Source organism: Orbicella franksi, chromosome 13 (assembly GCF_964199315.1).
Source record: "Orbicella franksi chromosome 13, jaOrbFran1.1, whole genome shotgun sequence".
Lineage (NCBI taxonomy): Eukaryota > Metazoa > Cnidaria > Anthozoa > Scleractinia > Merulinidae > Orbicella > Orbicella franksi.
Window position 1 is genome coordinate 17,976,004 of NC_138157.1, and position 17,152 is coordinate 17,993,155.

A 17,152-nucleotide genomic window follows, 5' to 3' on the forward strand; every position below is an offset into this window, starting at 1 on the left:
GCTTCAGGGATTTGTTTGGCAACATTCTTTACATTAGTAAACTCACGTTTTGTTAGATATTTCCCTTGAGATAATTGCTTGTCTGAATTCTTTGAATTCCGTGCTTGTCAAATGAATTGGATAATTGGCATGTATTGTGGATAGCTTGTCTGTTGTCTCTGGAGGTGAATTGATAACATGCTGACATTTCAGCCAACTTGTTAGAGGTATTCTCAAAAGTGGGAGTAATGCGTGAAGTGAGAATGGCACTTTGTCACTGATTTTTATTGTACTGCAAATGTGGAAACCAATTCTTAAGTGCTGACATTTTGAGTGCTTTTATTCCCATGCAAATCTGAGCAAGAATTGCTGGAATGTGCCAAATCTAATGATTATTTTCTGTTTGCATGCATTAATCCCAAAAGAATATTTCTGGCTGTCTGTTTGAGTTATATGCTTACAGTCCCAATCAACATCCATTTGTTTTGTTAACCCAATGTTATCGCCATAACATATGCAACATCAAAAAATTTTTCCTTCGCTGTTTTCCAAATTTCCTTTCACGAATGCTTTTGCCATTTTAAGAGTTTCCATCGCATGTGATCAGTTCTTTACTTCTCACAAAAATCCTGATGCTTGAATGTGTTATGACCCATAAAAGACCCAACACTTTGCAGATAAATGGCTTAACATTCTCTGTCCTGAAGTAAAGCCAATGACTGTTTAGATTAACTATAATCTCATCAGCTGTGTCCAGTCTATCAAAAAAGAGGTTAAACTGGGGTCACAGTCTGCATTTTCTTGTCTGCATGCTCAATTCCTTGAACCGGCTTGAGTAGTGAAGCTGGAAAATCTCTTCTGAGACCTCAAAATGGAACACAACAACCTGAATTGCCAATTTTCAGGTAACACAGTTCAGTACAATTTAGCTGCAGATTCTGTTTGTTTCTGAATTATTTTAATTGTCAGGATAAAGGGTTTGATCAGCATGAAATACAGTGTACCATATTTTCTATAGGGATGCCTCATGGCTTCAGGTTTCTGTGGACAGCAGTCATTATTTTCACATGTACACCACTCCCTTCAGTGTTTTGTGGTTAAAATAATTATTTCCTACCAGACAGTGCACAATAACACCATCACATTGTTCTTGTGTTTATACATTCTGTGGTGACAATGACATATTTACGCCTCGTATATAAAACCTACATGTATAAAATATCTCAAATTTCTTTTGCAATTTTGTAATGCAACTCAATTTTTGCCAGCCTTGCATGAGAAGCTTTGAATTCCTGTGAGTCCAGTGTCACAAATGCTTTGTTTTCAAGTCCAAAGAAGCAGGCAAAAATTCTGATCAGCCTTCACAATTCCTTCACATTAAACTCGACAACTGTGGTGGTCTGAAAGGACATGATGCTGATTAGATACTTTTCATACAAGGTCAACTCTACATGTGGATTTCTAAGGCTACATTCTGGCTGAATTAGCCTATTTACAGTGGAAAAACTTTAAGGGTAGTTTTGCACCCCAGACCTTACCTTAGTCAAGAAATGTAAGGTTTAACTTATCTTAATCTATGGAAATATTAGGAACTGAGAAGGTGACCAGCTTCCAGTTGGTGTGACAGCTCAGTCGTTAGAGCACCGAACCAGTATTGCTCTGAGGTGATGGGTTCAATGTCTGTTCAATCTTTTTTTTTAACAAGCATTCTTATCGCCTTAGCTGTGTACATAAACATGATCTCTCTTGTCTTTAAGACTTTGTCTTGTTGAGGGAGCTTTTTTTCTTCCAGTGAGTGCTCTTGTCAGGAAAAAAATTTGATGCAAAATGTTTGTTTGCCATTTTCATTCTAGAATTTAGGATGATGTGTATATCTTTTGTATATAATTCAATGGTCATTTCCCCCTGTCTGCAGGGTATCATGGACCATAGTTGTTTCATCAAAATAAACATCCAGTCCAATGCTACTTCCCATTATGCCAAAAATTCCAGAAATTTCGGTCAGAAGTCAAATCAAAAGGTGCATTTCGGTTTGGTTCGACCGAAATATTCGGGACCACCTCTGGAGGTGGTCCACTTTGACTAGTCAGACCGAAATTTGCTAATCCATTTTGACAAACTGGTTCATTGCCCTACTTCCCTTCAGTAGATTTCACTTATGTAGGGAATTTGGGAAAGGAAGGAAAAATGGTAAGAGACATTCCTCTTGGTTGGCCTGGTTTGATCGGAAAATGTTGTTCCATTTTCCTCAGTTAGTCCCTCTGGTCTCTGACCAGTCGCTCTGGCATAATGGGAGGCACCCCAAGATGATGAAACTTTTATGCAGCTTCCATGTAAATTATTCCCTGCAGGTGCATCTCATAGAGGGAATTGGCCACTAGAGAGTCCCCGTTTTAAATCTCACCTCATGCTCTGGGTTTTCCAAAAGGACCGTTTTCCGATGGTGTAGCCTATTGAAATTTCACCGGTCCCCTTGTTGCCCTCTCCCAGGATTTTAAAAGCAACCAGAGGAGTAAGTGGCCAAGAGAAAGCTAAAATGAAGGCTACAAACAAATGGTGTACAATATCTGTACAGTTCCAAAGCATCATGCAGTTATATATACAAGTTATGCTGTGCTTTCTCTTGGTACACCATCAAATATTCACAAGTCACTTCTCCTTTCTCAGTATACACACAAGCCTTAGGCAAGTGTGTGTACCAAGAAAAAACAAGTGACAAGTGGGACATTCCATGGTATACCATGAGAGAGTGTTACATAACGTTTTTATATCATGCCATAGAAAACACAGTGGCCACGATGAATGTGACATACTCACAGTACACATTGGGAAGATTTGGTCTAGTACTGTGGAATATACAACAGCTTTTTTGTACTCTGATTGGCATATTTTCTATGGCAATATGGTATAAAAGGAAATATCGTAATGCTATAACATGCACTCCTCTTGGCTCCTGGACAACGTTAGTCCACCACAGGTTCAATTTGGAGTATGACTTTTGTTATCAGGGTTTAGAAAACAGCCCCAAGAAAATACGCATGCTGATTGGTTAAAAATCGTGTTTCTATAACTCAATACAAACACAGAACTAGCACGAGTTGTTGACGTAATGATGGCGTGTGCAAAGAGAATTTACATTTTAATGATCACATTGAACAAGTTGTTTCTTTTTTTCATTGCAGTGTTTTCTGAAAGAAATAGAAAACATGTTCTGCGTGTTTCTATCAAGGTATAGAAACACTTATGAAAGTTTGGGAGAACTCAAAAAAGCTGTGGAAACACTCACCTGCATCTCGTGTTCCCACAGCATTGCCTGTTCTCCCAAACTTCCACTTGTGTTTCTATAACTCGATTGAAACACAGTACATGTTTTCTATTTCTTAAATACTTGATAATAATTCTATGTACACTGTAAACAGTGTAAACACAACCTCTGAAACAAATTCAGTGGTCAAAATAAGTGTAGTTATAATTGAAATTCAAATCTCAGAAATCAGCATTTTTTTAAATTTTTTATTTTAATTTCTCAACCCTAACAAAATGTGTTAAAGTAGAGCCTTGTTGATTCATTACTACCAAAATGCATCAAACATCCCCAAATTTGCCCCTGAAAATGACAGAAATCAGGCAAAATAAGTGTGGAAAATGCAAATTTGAAATTTGGTGACTGATATAAGAGAACTGCGATTTGGTCTGTATCAGGGACACTTGTAAAATTTCAGTCTGATGTAGTAAGTATATTTATTTAATGTACAGGAAGTCAAGACTTTCTAGCAACCCCCCTTCCCTTCCTCCTCCCCTGTCCCATAAAGTGCATAGCTCTAATAATTAAGATAACACATACAACTGGAGATTGAAAAAAAGCAGATGAAATGTCTCAAATGTGTTCATCTTTGCTGTTTTTCTTGACAGGTGTGTGTCACAACTGTAACAAGCAAATTAATGGCTGTGAATCAGCCTGTCGTGCTATGGAACATCTCTACCATGTTCAGTGTTTTCTCTGTTGCTCTTGCGGTAAGGAAATAAATATTTTATTATTCATAACTAAAATATTATTATACAGGCGAACCTCCCATAAGCGCATATGGGAGGTGGTCGCTTACGAGAGCTAAGACCATATTGGATCACAACTTTGTCTCATTAACATATTGTAACTGCAGAGACTTACCCCATGTTTTAAATGTTTTATTCATGTGAAAAGTCAATATTGAGAAAAAATCTGGTATTTCCTATTGAGTAATTTCCATCTCATGTACTACCATGAATACGATAATGTTACAACACCTTATTATCCAATTTACACTCTATTATCTGTCAAGTGGTTGCTTACGGAAGGTTAAAAACAAAAGAAAATTTCAAACTTTTAGCTCTAAAAGTGGTCGCAGTCGCTTACGAAAGGTAGTTGCTTACAAGAGGTTCAAAATATAGTGATTTGACTCGGGATTTTTTGGTATTTTGGAATACTGGTCGCTGAGGAGAGGTGGTTGCCTATGAGAGGTGGTCGCAACTGGAGGTTGGACTGTATTTGACATTATTATTAATAATAAGTATAATTAAAATTTTACTTTCAAGAGGTTCATTGAGAGTTGCAATAGACGGTCCTTACAAATTCTAGAATCTGCTGTCAGTACATGTTTACATGAGCACTTTTAATTCAGGTGTCTGTGTTTACTTTGCTTTGCTTTGCTTTGCTTTGCTTGAAAGGTATCTCTAAGTTGTGAATTAGGGTAATCCTCAATATTTACACACACTTTCGTGCGGTAGGAAAGCAGCTGATTGGCAAGGCATTTTATAACATTGATGGAAAGGTGTACTGTGAACAGGATTATACGGTTTGTATTGACCACGACACTTTTGCTTTAATTACATGTATAAGGTCTATTTCTTATTATCTCATTATTTCAGTTCATTTCCTACCATTGTTAACAATTTAGTATTACATTCTCGTCCCCAGAGGCCATGCTCCTTTTGGTCAGCACCAAGAATCGCAACCTCTAGGCCGGTCCAATACTGGAGGTCTGCGATTCATGGACTTACAGTCAAATCTGACAAATCTGAGCATGCTCAGAAAATCAGGCCCAGCCAGAGGTCACAATTCTTGGTGCCGACCGAAAGGAGTGTGGCCTCTAGGGACAAGAATGAGTATATGACTGGTAAAAAAACAAAAAAATGGGGTTTTTATTTTGTGTTGTCCTGAAATACAATAATAAGCCCCAGGGCTCCCCTCCTCACAACTCTGATAATAAGTCCTAGGCCTCCCCCTCTAAAAAGAAAAGAAATAAACATAAGAACAGAAATTGAATAATTTAGTATTAAACAAACAAGTAAATTAATAAACAAATAAATAACCAGCTGCTGGTAGTTAAAGTGAATTCTGATTATAAAATGTTACAAAACATTCAAAAAACACCCTGCACCCCAAAATAATCCCAGCAAAAACCTCTGTTAAGGTTTACTGTACTCTTAATCTACAACCAGGATGATGTTATACATTTTTTTTAGCATTTGGTTTTATTTTTCAGAAGCTTGAGCTTGCTCCTAAATATTGTTATTTTTGTGGAAAGATAATCAAGGAAAAGGCAAGTTAGAATGTATGGACACCATGTTACTAGTTAAACTGTTGTGATACAGTGTAACTTTGCAGTATATTTCTATGAATGGCAAAAATGCTCATGAAACTTCCTGCTATTGTTCACAATGTAAAGTTTTTTAAGTTGGAAAATATTTATTATTTTCCAAGTTGTAGTTGTGGAACGATTTCACTCCATCACTGTCTTCTTCACTCCATCACTTCCCGTTAGACATTTGGAAACCCAGGGGGGGACTCCCATTTGAAAAGGCAAGGGCTGCTCTACCAAGGGAGATCAATGTGGACGTCGCTTGAACTTCATTACACCCCTAAAGATACCACTTTAAACAAATACCGGTACAGCACAAGGAAGACATGTACAGATACATGTAAAGTAACACATGTAGGTGGGCCTGAGTAACAAACAGTTTCTTAACGTTGGACTTTTTCATTTTGCAAATATCACAACAAACCCCAGAATGGAAGAAGGCTTAATGGAATTTTTCGAAAGCTAGACTGCCCTCACATCAAGTAGTTCCTTGATGACCAATGCCTTATAACACCCTTTCATAATTTATTTTCCAAGTTCAGTGGCTCACAGCCACTTTGTTTAAATATCAAATTTACATAGCATCCTTGATCAAAACAGCCAGAGTCTGTAGGCTGCAAATACAGTAGCCTTTTATCCCTCCCAGCCAGGAGCAATCAGAGGGTTTGTATGGTCTTGGAAAACCTGGAAAGTCATGCAATTTTACAATGTAATCTCCAGCGCTGGAAAGTCATGGAATTTTATAATGAAAGTTTCTAGGCATGGAAAGTCATGGAATTTTATAAGTTAAACATAATTTCAAGGGCTGGAAAGTCATGGAATTTTATAACATTGTTATTTTGGATGGCTGGAAAGTCATGGCATTTTAAGTTTAAGTTTACATTTTCTATTATTTTAACATTTTTTTAATAGTATAAATTTTAAAAATAGAACTGTAACCAGGATAAGACATATTGGAATAAAAACGTTCTCTGGTTAAAAATAAATTGAAAACATAAGCTTTCGGCTATCAGTCTATAGCCTTTCACGAATGAAAAATGTGGCGCGCAAGCGAAAATATATACGAATGGGGTGCGAAAAATTGAGAATAAAAACAAGCGTGAAAAAAGCTAGAAGATAAAAATGTAAATGAGGCCTGATTACAATAAAATCGAGTATTGCCTAGGCAACGGTTTTGAGTTGTTTTCCGTGTCGACGGTTTTTGCTGTGTGCCAAGATTCTAGTGTTTTGCGAACGCGGTAATTGCCTTTGTCAATGACACAAGCATTGTCGAAATCAATGGAGTGATTGTTTTGCCACACATGGTTGGCAACATTAGAGCCATTTGAATAGTTCTTCAAGTTTCGTTGATGTTCCTTTTTTCGGGTTTGGAAGCATCTTCTGGTTTCTCCAAGGGCAGTCTTTACATGGAATTTTGTAAACAACATTACATTGAAAATCTGAGAGTTGTCTGAACTTTGGTGACGGGAATTCTTGTTGAAGGGTTTTAAACTCGGATATCATTTTTGCGGAGTAATCTTGTGAGGGGCTCAGTTAGGCCGCTAATGTAAGAGAGACATGCAAAACCCTGGTACATATTAGATGGATCAGCCCATTTGAAGAACATAGAAACCAGTTCTTCTGGTGGAGGAACTGTTGATGGGGGTGGTTTCTTATTGAGAATGTTAGAAATAACAGCCGTTGGGCAACCATTAGCTTCTAACACGGCCCTAACATGATTGGTTTCACATGTTTTTCCTTCAATGCTGCTAGGGAGGTTGGATGCCCGGAACAAGAGGGTTGAGGCCGTGCTGATTTTGTGTTCTTTTGCATGATGGGAAGAGAAATCCAAATAACGGTCAGTATGGGTTGGCTTCCAAAATATATCAATAAAGGCAACTCCATTTCTTCTGGAAACCAAGGTGTCTAAGAAGGCAATTTGGCCGTTGTTTTCAAGTTCGATTATGAAAGAAATTTTGGGATCACAGGCGTTAAGAGTATCGTGGAAGGAAGAAACAGCGTCCTTGATAATCACAAAGCTGTCATCAACATATCGTTTCCAAACCCTTGGTGGGACTGGTGAGGTACTGATAGCTAAATCCTCGATCACTTCCATACAGAGGTTAGCAACAATGGGGCTAACTGAACTGCCCATTGCACAGCCGTGGATCTGTTTGTATATGCAGTTATTATAGACAAAATAATTGTTTGAAAGAGTGAAATCCAGTAGAGAAATGATGTCATCTGTGCTGAGAATTGTTCTGGATCGTAATGTGTTGTCATTGTTTAATTTGCTCCGAATGCATTCACAGGCTTTGTTGACTGGAATAGCTGTGAAAAGCGACACAACGTCAAAGGGAATTACATAGGAGAAACCGGAAGATGCTTCCAAACCCGAAAAAAGGAACATCAACGAAACTTGAAGAACTATTCAAATGGCTCTAATGTTGCCAACCATGCGTGGCAAAACAATCACTCCATTGATTTCGACAATGCTTGTGTCATTGACAAAGGCAATTACCGCGTTCGTAAAACACTAGAATCTTGGCACACAGCAAAAACCGTCGACGCGGAAAACAATTCAAAACCGTTGCCTAGGCAATACTTGATTTTATTGTAATCAGGCCTCATTTACATTTTTATCTTCTAGCTTTTTTCACACTTGTTTTTATTCTCAATTTTTCGCACCCCATTCGTATATATTTTCGTTTGCGCGCCACATTTTTCATTCGTGAAAGGCTATAGACTGATAGCCGAAAGCTTATGTTTTCAATTTATTTTTAACCAGAGAGCGTTTTTATTCCAATAAGTATAAATTTTGTTACAAGACAGATTATTCAAGCACTGGGGAGATCATACCACCCATCTTGTTTTAGATGTTCAGTTTGCCAAACAGAATTAGATGGAATTCCCTTTGCTCAGGATCAGGAGAGCAGAATATATTGTGTTCCTGATTACCATAGGTGTGTATAATACAGAGTGTTGTCCGTCTCATATCCAGTCTGAAAGCAGAGTGCAAGAACAGCTACAACAATTTTAACTTCTGTTTATGACTCCACAGAAAATTCTTTCCAACCTGTGCTGTCTGCCATAAATTAATTGTTCCTACAAAGGTGAGTTTTGAGCAGCAATGTAGTATTCTAAATTTCATCAACTTTTGATTTAGATCCATCCATTTGTAGATCCATCAAACATTACACCCTCCCAGCACCCACTTATTACAGCCAATTTTGCCAGTTCCAAAGAAAAGCTCTTACGCTGTACATTAGCCTACCAGTTAATATTGACAACAGACATTCTTCAGTGATACGAGTGACATGCTCTACCGACACTGTTATCTTGTGCACTGTATAAGGTATATCACCATTATGTCCAAATCATACCAAGAGACAAAATGAAAGCTTTGTATGGGTTAAATGACATGTTTGACAACATTTGTCCTATGGTGTTTGACCCTTGTAAATCTTGGTATAAGACATTGAACTATTTGGATGAATGTTACATTGTAGGCTTCTTCAGTTTGACCTTAAGTTGCAGCTAATTGTACACATTACTCTTCTCATTAATAATTAAACACACATCCATGACAGCCTGCTAAATATGGACTCCCAGATAATATAAGCAATTTTGCATCTGCCTGTGGTGTCTGTATTAGTTGTTTTCCATTGTAAAGAGTATTAATAAAAAGGACTTGAATGATGCTGCATCTTTACACTCTATAATGACTGAAGGCAAAACCTTTTTTTTATTAATAGGACAATAAGGAGATCCTTAGAGTTGTATCAATGGGAAAAAATTTTCATGTCGATTGCTTTAGATGTGAGGTTAGTGATTCAGATAGAGAAGCCACATCTTACCAGCTGCAAAAGTTTATTGCAAGGGACTCTATCATTGTTACAGCGAGGCTATTTGTCTATGCTGTCAACAGAAATTACAGAACAAGGCTATTGCCTAAGGAAATTTTAAAGGAGCCCAAGCCACCTTTTTAGTAGCCCAGAATGCCATGGTCAATCTGGGGGGTTGGGGAGGTTGGAGAAGACAGGGGGGAGGGGGATGGTGTGAATTGTAGAAATTTAGGGGAGGGATCTGGGAGCAGAGATTTTCCATGACACTAATATGGTCTAATACCAATCAAATTTTTGAAATAAAGCATTCAGCAAAGTAATCGATCAGGTCATGACTGAGAAAGAATACTATTTATGGTCAGACAAATTCAATAATTGGTGTATCCATGCAAGTGCTGCAGCTTTTTTTACAAAAAATTATGTTGCTGCTTTTGTTTTTGAGTTTTGTAATTCTATTTTAACAAAACATAATACATTGTACAAATCACGAGAAGCAAGCTGCAAATGAAAACAAATAAAAATGAAAGAGGCATCTGGGGGGTTTGAATTTGGCCTTACTGAAATGCACTTTCCTTCCCCGGGCTTGGGCCATAAGTATAAAGTAAAGGTGATTTTGAGGCAGCATTACCACATTATATTATACGAACTACAGAAAATATATCCTTGTATATTGGGCGAAGTCGTGACAATTAGTTTGATAATTTAAAACGAAGTCTGTATAAACAAAGCTTGAATAATAGAATCTCATGGACGACTGTATCAAATGCCTTCTTTAAATCTAAGAAAGCAACGGCACTGAACAATCTACGGTCTATAACCCAGCTATCAGTTGCCTCAAGTAGAGCTGTAACCATCCAGTGAACTGCATCGAAACCGGACTGATGTTTGGAGAGCAGATTATTCCTCATAAGATAGACATACAGCTGATCATAGATTGACCATAGGTATACATGTAGGTAAGGGGTATAATGGTATAAGGGGTATAAGGGTGTAAGGGTAGAGGGGTATAAGGCATATAAGGGTATAAAGGTATAAGGGTATAAGGGGTATAAGGGTACAAGATAGACAAACAGTTGATCATAGATTGATCATAGGTATAAGGGGTACAAGGGTATAGCAGGTATAAGAGTATAAGGGGTGTAAGGGTATAAGGGGTATAAGGGTATGAGGGGTATAAGGGGTATAAGGGTGTAAGGGTAGAGGGGTATAAGGCATATAAGGGTATAAGGGTATAAGGGGTATAAGGGTACAAGATAGACAAACAGTTGATCATAGATTGATCATAGGTATAAGGGGTACAAGGGTATAGCAGGTATAAGAGTATAAGGGGTGTAATGGTATAAGGTGTGTAAGGGTATTTAACAAATAAAGAAGCCTCGACTGTGCTCTGTTCTGTTGTAAAGCACGCAGGAAGCGGTAGAGCATGAAAGAAGTGTAGGGGAAAACACGAGACGTAGTCGAGTGTTTTTCCCTACTTCTTGAGTGCTCTACCGCTTCCTAAGTGCTTTACAACAGAACAGAGCACAGTCGAGGCTTCTTTATTTGTTTTATGATAAAGAATCAGATAATTTCCCCACGCATTCGGCTGAATTTTCAAACCAAACTTTATTTTCCAAACGAGCAAAAGTGGCGTCAGCCGTGCACTGTTCTCTGATAAAGCACGCTAAAATAAGCCAATCACAATCCTTGTTAGAATTGTTCAAATAATTTGATTGGCTAACGAAGCGACAGCTGTCAATCACAAACTGGACTTCAGCTAACCTTTCAGTTTCGAGAAGTTTGAGCGACTTTCGAGAGAAGAACGATGCCTTCAAAGTTCGCTTTTAAGTTAATTTTTAAATACGGATCTCAAGGCAGGTAAAGGTTTATAGTCCAGAGGAATCCGGCCGTATTGTGGCCCATGAAAACGAGCACTTTTCCAGTGGAAATTACGAAACGCGGAGCTCAAAGCTTGTGGATGAAAATGCGAAATGCTGGGTTGAATTTGAAAGGAGCTACAGTTATTTACGGCTTGTAGCCGCATGCAGCAAGATTGCCCGAACTAGCGTAAAAGTTAGAAAGACTTAACGGCTCCCACTGGTTCTACTTCGAGCACAGAAGAGAATATCAGAACAAGTTTTGCACTGACCACTCGTCGGTTTGCTTCGCTGAGATGACCGGAGAACGAGCGTTACTACACTGCATGTAAGTGTTGTTTGAGCAAATGAGCATTTTTAATTGTAAATTTACAAAAATAAAGCTTCTCATCATAAACAGAGCCAGTTCAATTGTTTTCTGTCGTTGTTTTACTTCTTAGTATAATTTCTGCCTTCGTAACAAAATTAATGTCTTTATCGAAGCACTGTTTAGGTTGAGAATTTGTGTATTTCGCTACAGCTGTACATGTTTTGTCGGCGGGAATCTAGCAAAACTTGTTATTTTAGTACAGTTTTAACACTACTGTTGCTAACAATGGTCTCTGTGAGCCATATTTACTGCAGAAAAATAGCTCGCTTCCAGTGCGTTTGTCTGAGTCACACGGGATGTTTAATTTGGGTCAAATTTGTCAAAATTCCGAAGCAAAAATTTGGAAGCCAACTTACTGTCATCAACCCGTGCTCTGTTCTCTGATAAAGCACGCTGTTTCAGCCAATCAGAGCGCGCGTTATATGAAAACTTTATTATAAAAGGGTATAAGGGGTATAAGGGTGTAAGGGTATAAGGCGTATAAGGTTATAAGGTATAAGGGTATAAGTGTTATAAGGGTATAAGAGATATAAGGGTATAAGGGTATATCGGTATCAGGGGTATAAGGGGAATAAGGGTATAAGGGTACAGTGGAATCCCGATTTTACGAACCTCCCAGGGAAACAAAAATTGGTTTGACAAAATTGGAGAGTTCAAGAAATCGGGGGTAAAATTACAATGTTTGACAGAGGAGGGGAAATGGCATTTGGTTCGAGTTATTGGGAGGTTTGAAAAACTGAGGGTTCGAAAATGGGGATTCCACTGTATAAGGGGTATAAGGGGTATAACGGGTATAAGGGTATAAGGGGTATAAAGGTATAACTCAACACATACATATGATGTAATTGTAATTGTTTCATTGCATACTACATTTTGAAATATGAGTCCTGGTTGCTTTTTTTTTATTGTTGGATAAAAACCTACTTAACAATGGTTTGGCCAGAGTACCATCTACGGAGGAGTGGCAAATTACTCCAGACTTTGTCATTCTGTGTCTCAGAGACTGTGGATATTATACCATTCAGCTGGTCTTTGAAGCTCCAAAAAAGTCTTTTAGTTTCCTCTATTTCACTAATCTGTTACTAACTGAGCATGAGGTCTGTACTGGGGAATATGCCCAAGGTTTTGGCAGTACTGACCAGGTGCAGTGAGGTCTATCCAAATTGACTGAGTGTCAATATTTCCCAGTATGGCTTGAGCAAGTTAGGTTAGTAAGTGGTTCATTATATGACACTTGCCGGCTTTTGAGGAATAAAATACACGGCTTACTGTTGACCATGGAAACTGTTTATATGGCAAAATCCAAACCTAGAAAGAACCAATTAGAATGCTCAGATTTATCTCAAGACTGCCTCACCATGTAATAATGGCAGTTATTTCTTCACTGAAGATTATTCTCAAATTTTAACTGACTTGAAATGAGGCTTATCTAGTGATCATTTTTAAATTAATAGTTGTTTTAATTTCTTGTTTTACAGGATTGTGGACTTCAGCTTTCAAACAAGAGACAATGTTATCCTCAAGACCAACACATCCTCTGTCTAAAGTGCAATGGTAAAAGAACACCAAAATCAAGATCACCACAAGTCACCCCTGTTAATACACCTTGCGATTCGCCTAACATTACACCTCGCTGTCTACCTCGTGGAAGGCCACGCATTTTGCGTGGTAAACGTTTGTGAATAAAAATCTCTTTAAAGCAATATCATTTTGTTAAAAAAAATAATTGCTTGCAATTCAGTTTGCCACGTATGTATGCTCAAAGTTGACATTCAAAGGTTATATTTTTAGAAGTAATGAAATATATTTGAAAAAAAGGTTTGCCATATTGAAGAGTTTGTTTTTAGTAAAACTGCTTAACCCATTGACTCCCGTGCTGCCCGTAACTGGCCGTGAGGAGCCTTGACCTTTGTTTCACTTCTGATGTCATCACCGTTGACCACAATTGGCATCATCTATGCTCAACTTCTGCAGCAGGAAAAGATCTTTCCAATGATACCCAGATCAGAGTGATTGGCTCAATGGAGCCTGAAATATGCACAAAAAATGCTCAAAAAGTTGAGTGAAAAACTCAGAGCAAAATTTCCTATGACTACACATGGCTACTCCACGGTAAAAATTGCCTGTCTCAATCATGCTTTCTCAGAATTGTTTGAAGTGGAAGCAAGCCCAGTAGAAGGTCAATCAGTGCAGCGAAAAGAAAAGAAAAGGAGAAAAAGGAAAGGTGAAAAAAAAAATTAAAAAATCAAAAAGCCTAAAGACGTAGGTCACTTTCAAAATTTTGATTTCTGTGCATGCCCGAGCAAAAATGTCATAAAACACAATGCTAGTGGAAAGAAAAGTATGCTGTCATGTTGCAAATGCCTTTTTGAGTAGATTGGAGCTAATTTGGCTCATATCCAGCTCCAAAATGTCCGAAAATGCATTTTTGGCATAAAGCTCCAGGAGTCAATGGGTTAATATTGTATAAATGATTATTTTCACTAATAAAACAATATTACTCTTCTGTATTATTACAAAATAATATTGTCATTAAATATTTACACATCACAATTCAGGAACACAGTTTTCTTTCAAGATAATTTTCCTTAAAGAAGCAACCCTACTCTGACATAGTGCCCTCCTCCGAATAAACACCCACCCTTTTGGCCAAAATAGCAAATACGTGCCCCTCATCCAATAAGCTCCCCCTTGCCCCTCAATTTCATAAATAGTAGTGATACAAGGGAAACCTGTTTCTGTTTGACTTTATTTATAATCTTTTAAGCTTCAACCACATTAGCGTCAAGATACATGTAGGAAAACAGTTTCTTTTCTGTTAAGTCACTTCCAGTTTATTTCCATCTCCATGTACTAGCAGAGTTCTATTATGTGCATCATCTGTTCTTTTAATTTTTGTCCTCTTGTCACAGTCTTTATAAATGCCGTAAACTTGAATCCCAGGCTCAGCTAGACTATTCTCTTGTGTTTGAGGACTGGTAATGTTTATACAATCATTAAATTATTGGGATGTACTTGGAGAAAAACTGTGCCTCCAACTTGATTAACTAGTGTCCTGGCACATGAGGGAATACAGTAGACATTTCGGAGAACTGTAAGGGAAGAATTTCTTCCAACACTGCAAGTTGTTTACCAAATTAAAGTGACCTTGATGTTTTGAGTAGTGTTACTGGTCATCTTCATCAAATTATGAGGAGTCTGAATGCCTTGCATCCGACTGCTTGAAAAAAATAATTCCCAGCAAAATTCAAAGCACCTTACAAATCTGACCTGGCTCATCCTTGGAGACCCAGGGGCAGCTAGTTGGGACATCACAATATTTTTGGGCAAAAGTTTACATCAAGAGTGGATCTTCTGCCTGAAAACATTGCCTGCCTGAAAATATTGCATCATCTCAACTAGCTGCCCTTGGGTCACCAAAGATGGACAGCTGGGCTCAATGGGACCATGTCAAAGGCATCATGCAATAATGTTCAGTATCACCTTGATATTGGTACAGTCTTGAAAACAATTGGCTTAGGTCGGGTCTTGAAAATAATTTTCTTCTTCACCAATGCACAGACATCATAATGTGTTTCACCTTTCTTGTCATGATTGTCCTCATCATTGGTTTTCTTGTGTAGTACTGCATATGGCTTGTCCAAGTCAACAACTTTACCAGTGAGTAGATGGTGACCAATGATAAGCATTGGTGTTCCCTGTAATGAACCCAAAGGGGACACTTTCATATTTGTAATTTAATTGTGATCAATATTGATTTCTTTATATGATATCAATATGATAAGGGATGATGAATGGTAAAATCTGAGACTTATGGAGACAGTGTAAGCCTTATTTGAAAATTCAATACTTTGAGCACCATAATTTTCTAAGAACCATTTCCCACTCTAATATGTTGTCAAGAAGACAGGGATATTGTCATGATTTTCTAGTATTTGATAGAACATTTTCAGCCTGGACTAACCAGTGGTGGATCCAGACCTTGAGCTAAGGGGGTGGGGGGCTGGTTTTGTTTTACTTGCCCTGCCAGCTTTTCTTTGCCCAAAATAAGGGTAGATCCTAGATCCGCCACTGCTAGCATTAAAATTTCAGTGCAGTGTGTGCCTCTATGTTGGACGTTTGGTGGCTTAACACTCCAAATTGAATGGCACTAGTCTTTATTAGTATAAATGTTCCAGCTGTGACAGGCAAGGCACTGTACCCTTACAGCATCTCTATGCCCCACATAAGCATAAATGGATATGCTGACCTGTTTATGGGACTAGCTGGATAAAATACTAGGGGGTGGGGGTAGCTGCAATGGACTAGCACATCTAGAGGTAACAAGACTCTTCTCTGTCCCTCCACAGCTCTCTGTTCCCTGATCAAACATGTATCCCTAAACGGTGATAGTGAAAACTATGGGTGACAGGGTAGGGAAACACAAACTAAACGTAGCCTGTGAACAGGGTTCCTAGCGGGATATATAGGCGACAAACAATTGACGCCGAATACCTTACTAGGGAGTCTGTTGACAGTCATAATGTTTATTCGGTGGTCGCATTGGTGAGCTTATTAAACGAGGTCCAGTATTAAGATCCCGCTGCTTTGGGTTTGTAAGTCAAGAATAATATTAGGAATTTCACAAGCAGTAAATTCAGGTCGTTGTGAACAATATAAGCTCAATACAGTCTACTACTTTTCTGATTATCAACCACGTTAGAGAAGACAGTCGTTCGCTTTACCGACCTTTCCATCGAAATGCAAGTCACCGATGGCCTTCCCTTCCAAACTGACGTCTTCCTTTGTCTCCAGTGTGCCCTGAAGTTCAATTATCGTCCAGTTATCAACGCCTGGAGCCCTGTAATAATCATTTAACAACGATTTACACGATCGATCGAATTAAGTTCGCGATCAAGCGTTGTAGGCTTAAAATTAGAACGATCGAATTAAAACGCTGAAACCTCGAAGAAAGTTCGTAATTATAAAAACACGTTCAATCAAATTTAACATCACGTACTGCTTACATTGATATCAATATCTGTACCATCTTGACTATTCCAGGATCAAACCCTGGCCAAAATGCCAACGTTTCTTATCCGAGTCAAAATGACGCTCTCTTCCGTGGACGATGTAAATTTCCCGCGAAATTTGCTAATTATCGTTATTTGAAAGACCGCTGACCAGGTGACCGAGGTGTCTCGGGCTCATCTGGGTGGGAGGAAGGCCGGGAAGGAAGGCCAGTGCCTGCTCCACCTAAATCATCTTTTCCCCCTGCTTCTTACCGTCTCATTAGTTGTGCCCCCTGTCCTTTATCCACCTAACACCTGCTTCATAGCATTGCCACCCCCTTTTCACCCAGGTTCCTTCTTCCCCACCCTCTCAAAGGTGTCAGGTAAGTGCAAAAATATAATATTCTGAAACCTTTTTTCTTTGTTTTTCAAGTCTCCCAGGTTGACCTTCTTCATGCCTTTTTAAGTAACTTCAAAATGCCAGTTACTCTAACTCATCTATAGAGATTAACCC

General features: G+C 38.4%; 2 protein-coding genes across 2 annotated transcripts; one reads left to right on the forward strand and one right to left on the reverse strand.

Moving 5' to 3' along the window:
* The first annotated feature begins 169 nt into the window (after positions 1 to 169).
* Positions 170 to 13,344, forward strand: LOC145466555 (Wilms tumor protein 1-interacting protein homolog). Its single transcript, XM_081450270.1, has 8 exons — positions 170 to 884; positions 3,892 to 3,993; positions 4,744 to 4,811; positions 5,502 to 5,558; positions 8,409 to 8,539; positions 8,638 to 8,689; positions 9,332 to 9,400; positions 13,126 to 13,344. The coding sequence occupies exons 1-8, from the start codon at positions 851 to 853 to the stop codon at positions 13,327 to 13,329; spliced, it is 717 nt and encodes a 238-aa protein (XP_081306396.1). The 5' UTR covers positions 170 to 850; the 3' UTR covers positions 13,330 to 13,344.
* Positions 13,345 to 13,382: 38 nt separating this feature from the next.
* LOC145466532 (chromosome transmission fidelity protein 8 homolog) lies at positions 13,383 to 17,126 on the reverse strand. The gene is made up of 3 exons (XM_081450256.1): positions 16,654 to 17,126; positions 16,376 to 16,487; positions 13,383 to 15,345 (listed from the first exon to the last, which is right to left on the reverse strand). Exons 1-3 carry the CDS (start codon positions 16,674 to 16,676, stop codon positions 15,127 to 15,129), a joined length of 354 nt encoding a protein of 117 aa, XP_081306382.1. The 5' UTR covers positions 16,677 to 17,126; the 3' UTR covers positions 13,383 to 15,126.
* Positions 17,127 to 17,152: the final 26 nt, after the last annotated feature.

Coding starts and splice junctions, on each gene's coding strand:
- LOC145466555 (XM_081450270.1), top strand. CDS start 851: ATGGAACACAACAACCTGAATTGCCAATTTTCAG. Junction 885..3,891: donor CCTGAATTGCCAATTTTCAG/GTAACACAGTTC, acceptor TTTTCTTGACAG/GTGTGTGTCACAACTGTAAC. Junction 8,690..9,331: donor AATTAATTGTTCCTACAAAG/GTGAGTTTTGAG, acceptor TTTTATTAATAG/GACAATAAGGAGATCCTTAG.
- LOC145466532 (XM_081450256.1), bottom strand. CDS start 16,676: ATGGTACAGATATTGATATCAAT. Junction 16,488..16,653: donor GTACAGATATTGATATCAAT/GTAAGCAGTACG, acceptor TGATTATTACAG/GGCTCCAGGCGTTGATAACT. Junction 15,346..16,375: donor ACTTGCATTTCGATGGAAAG/GTCGGTAAAGCG, acceptor GGTTCATTACAG/GGAACACCAATGCTTATCAT.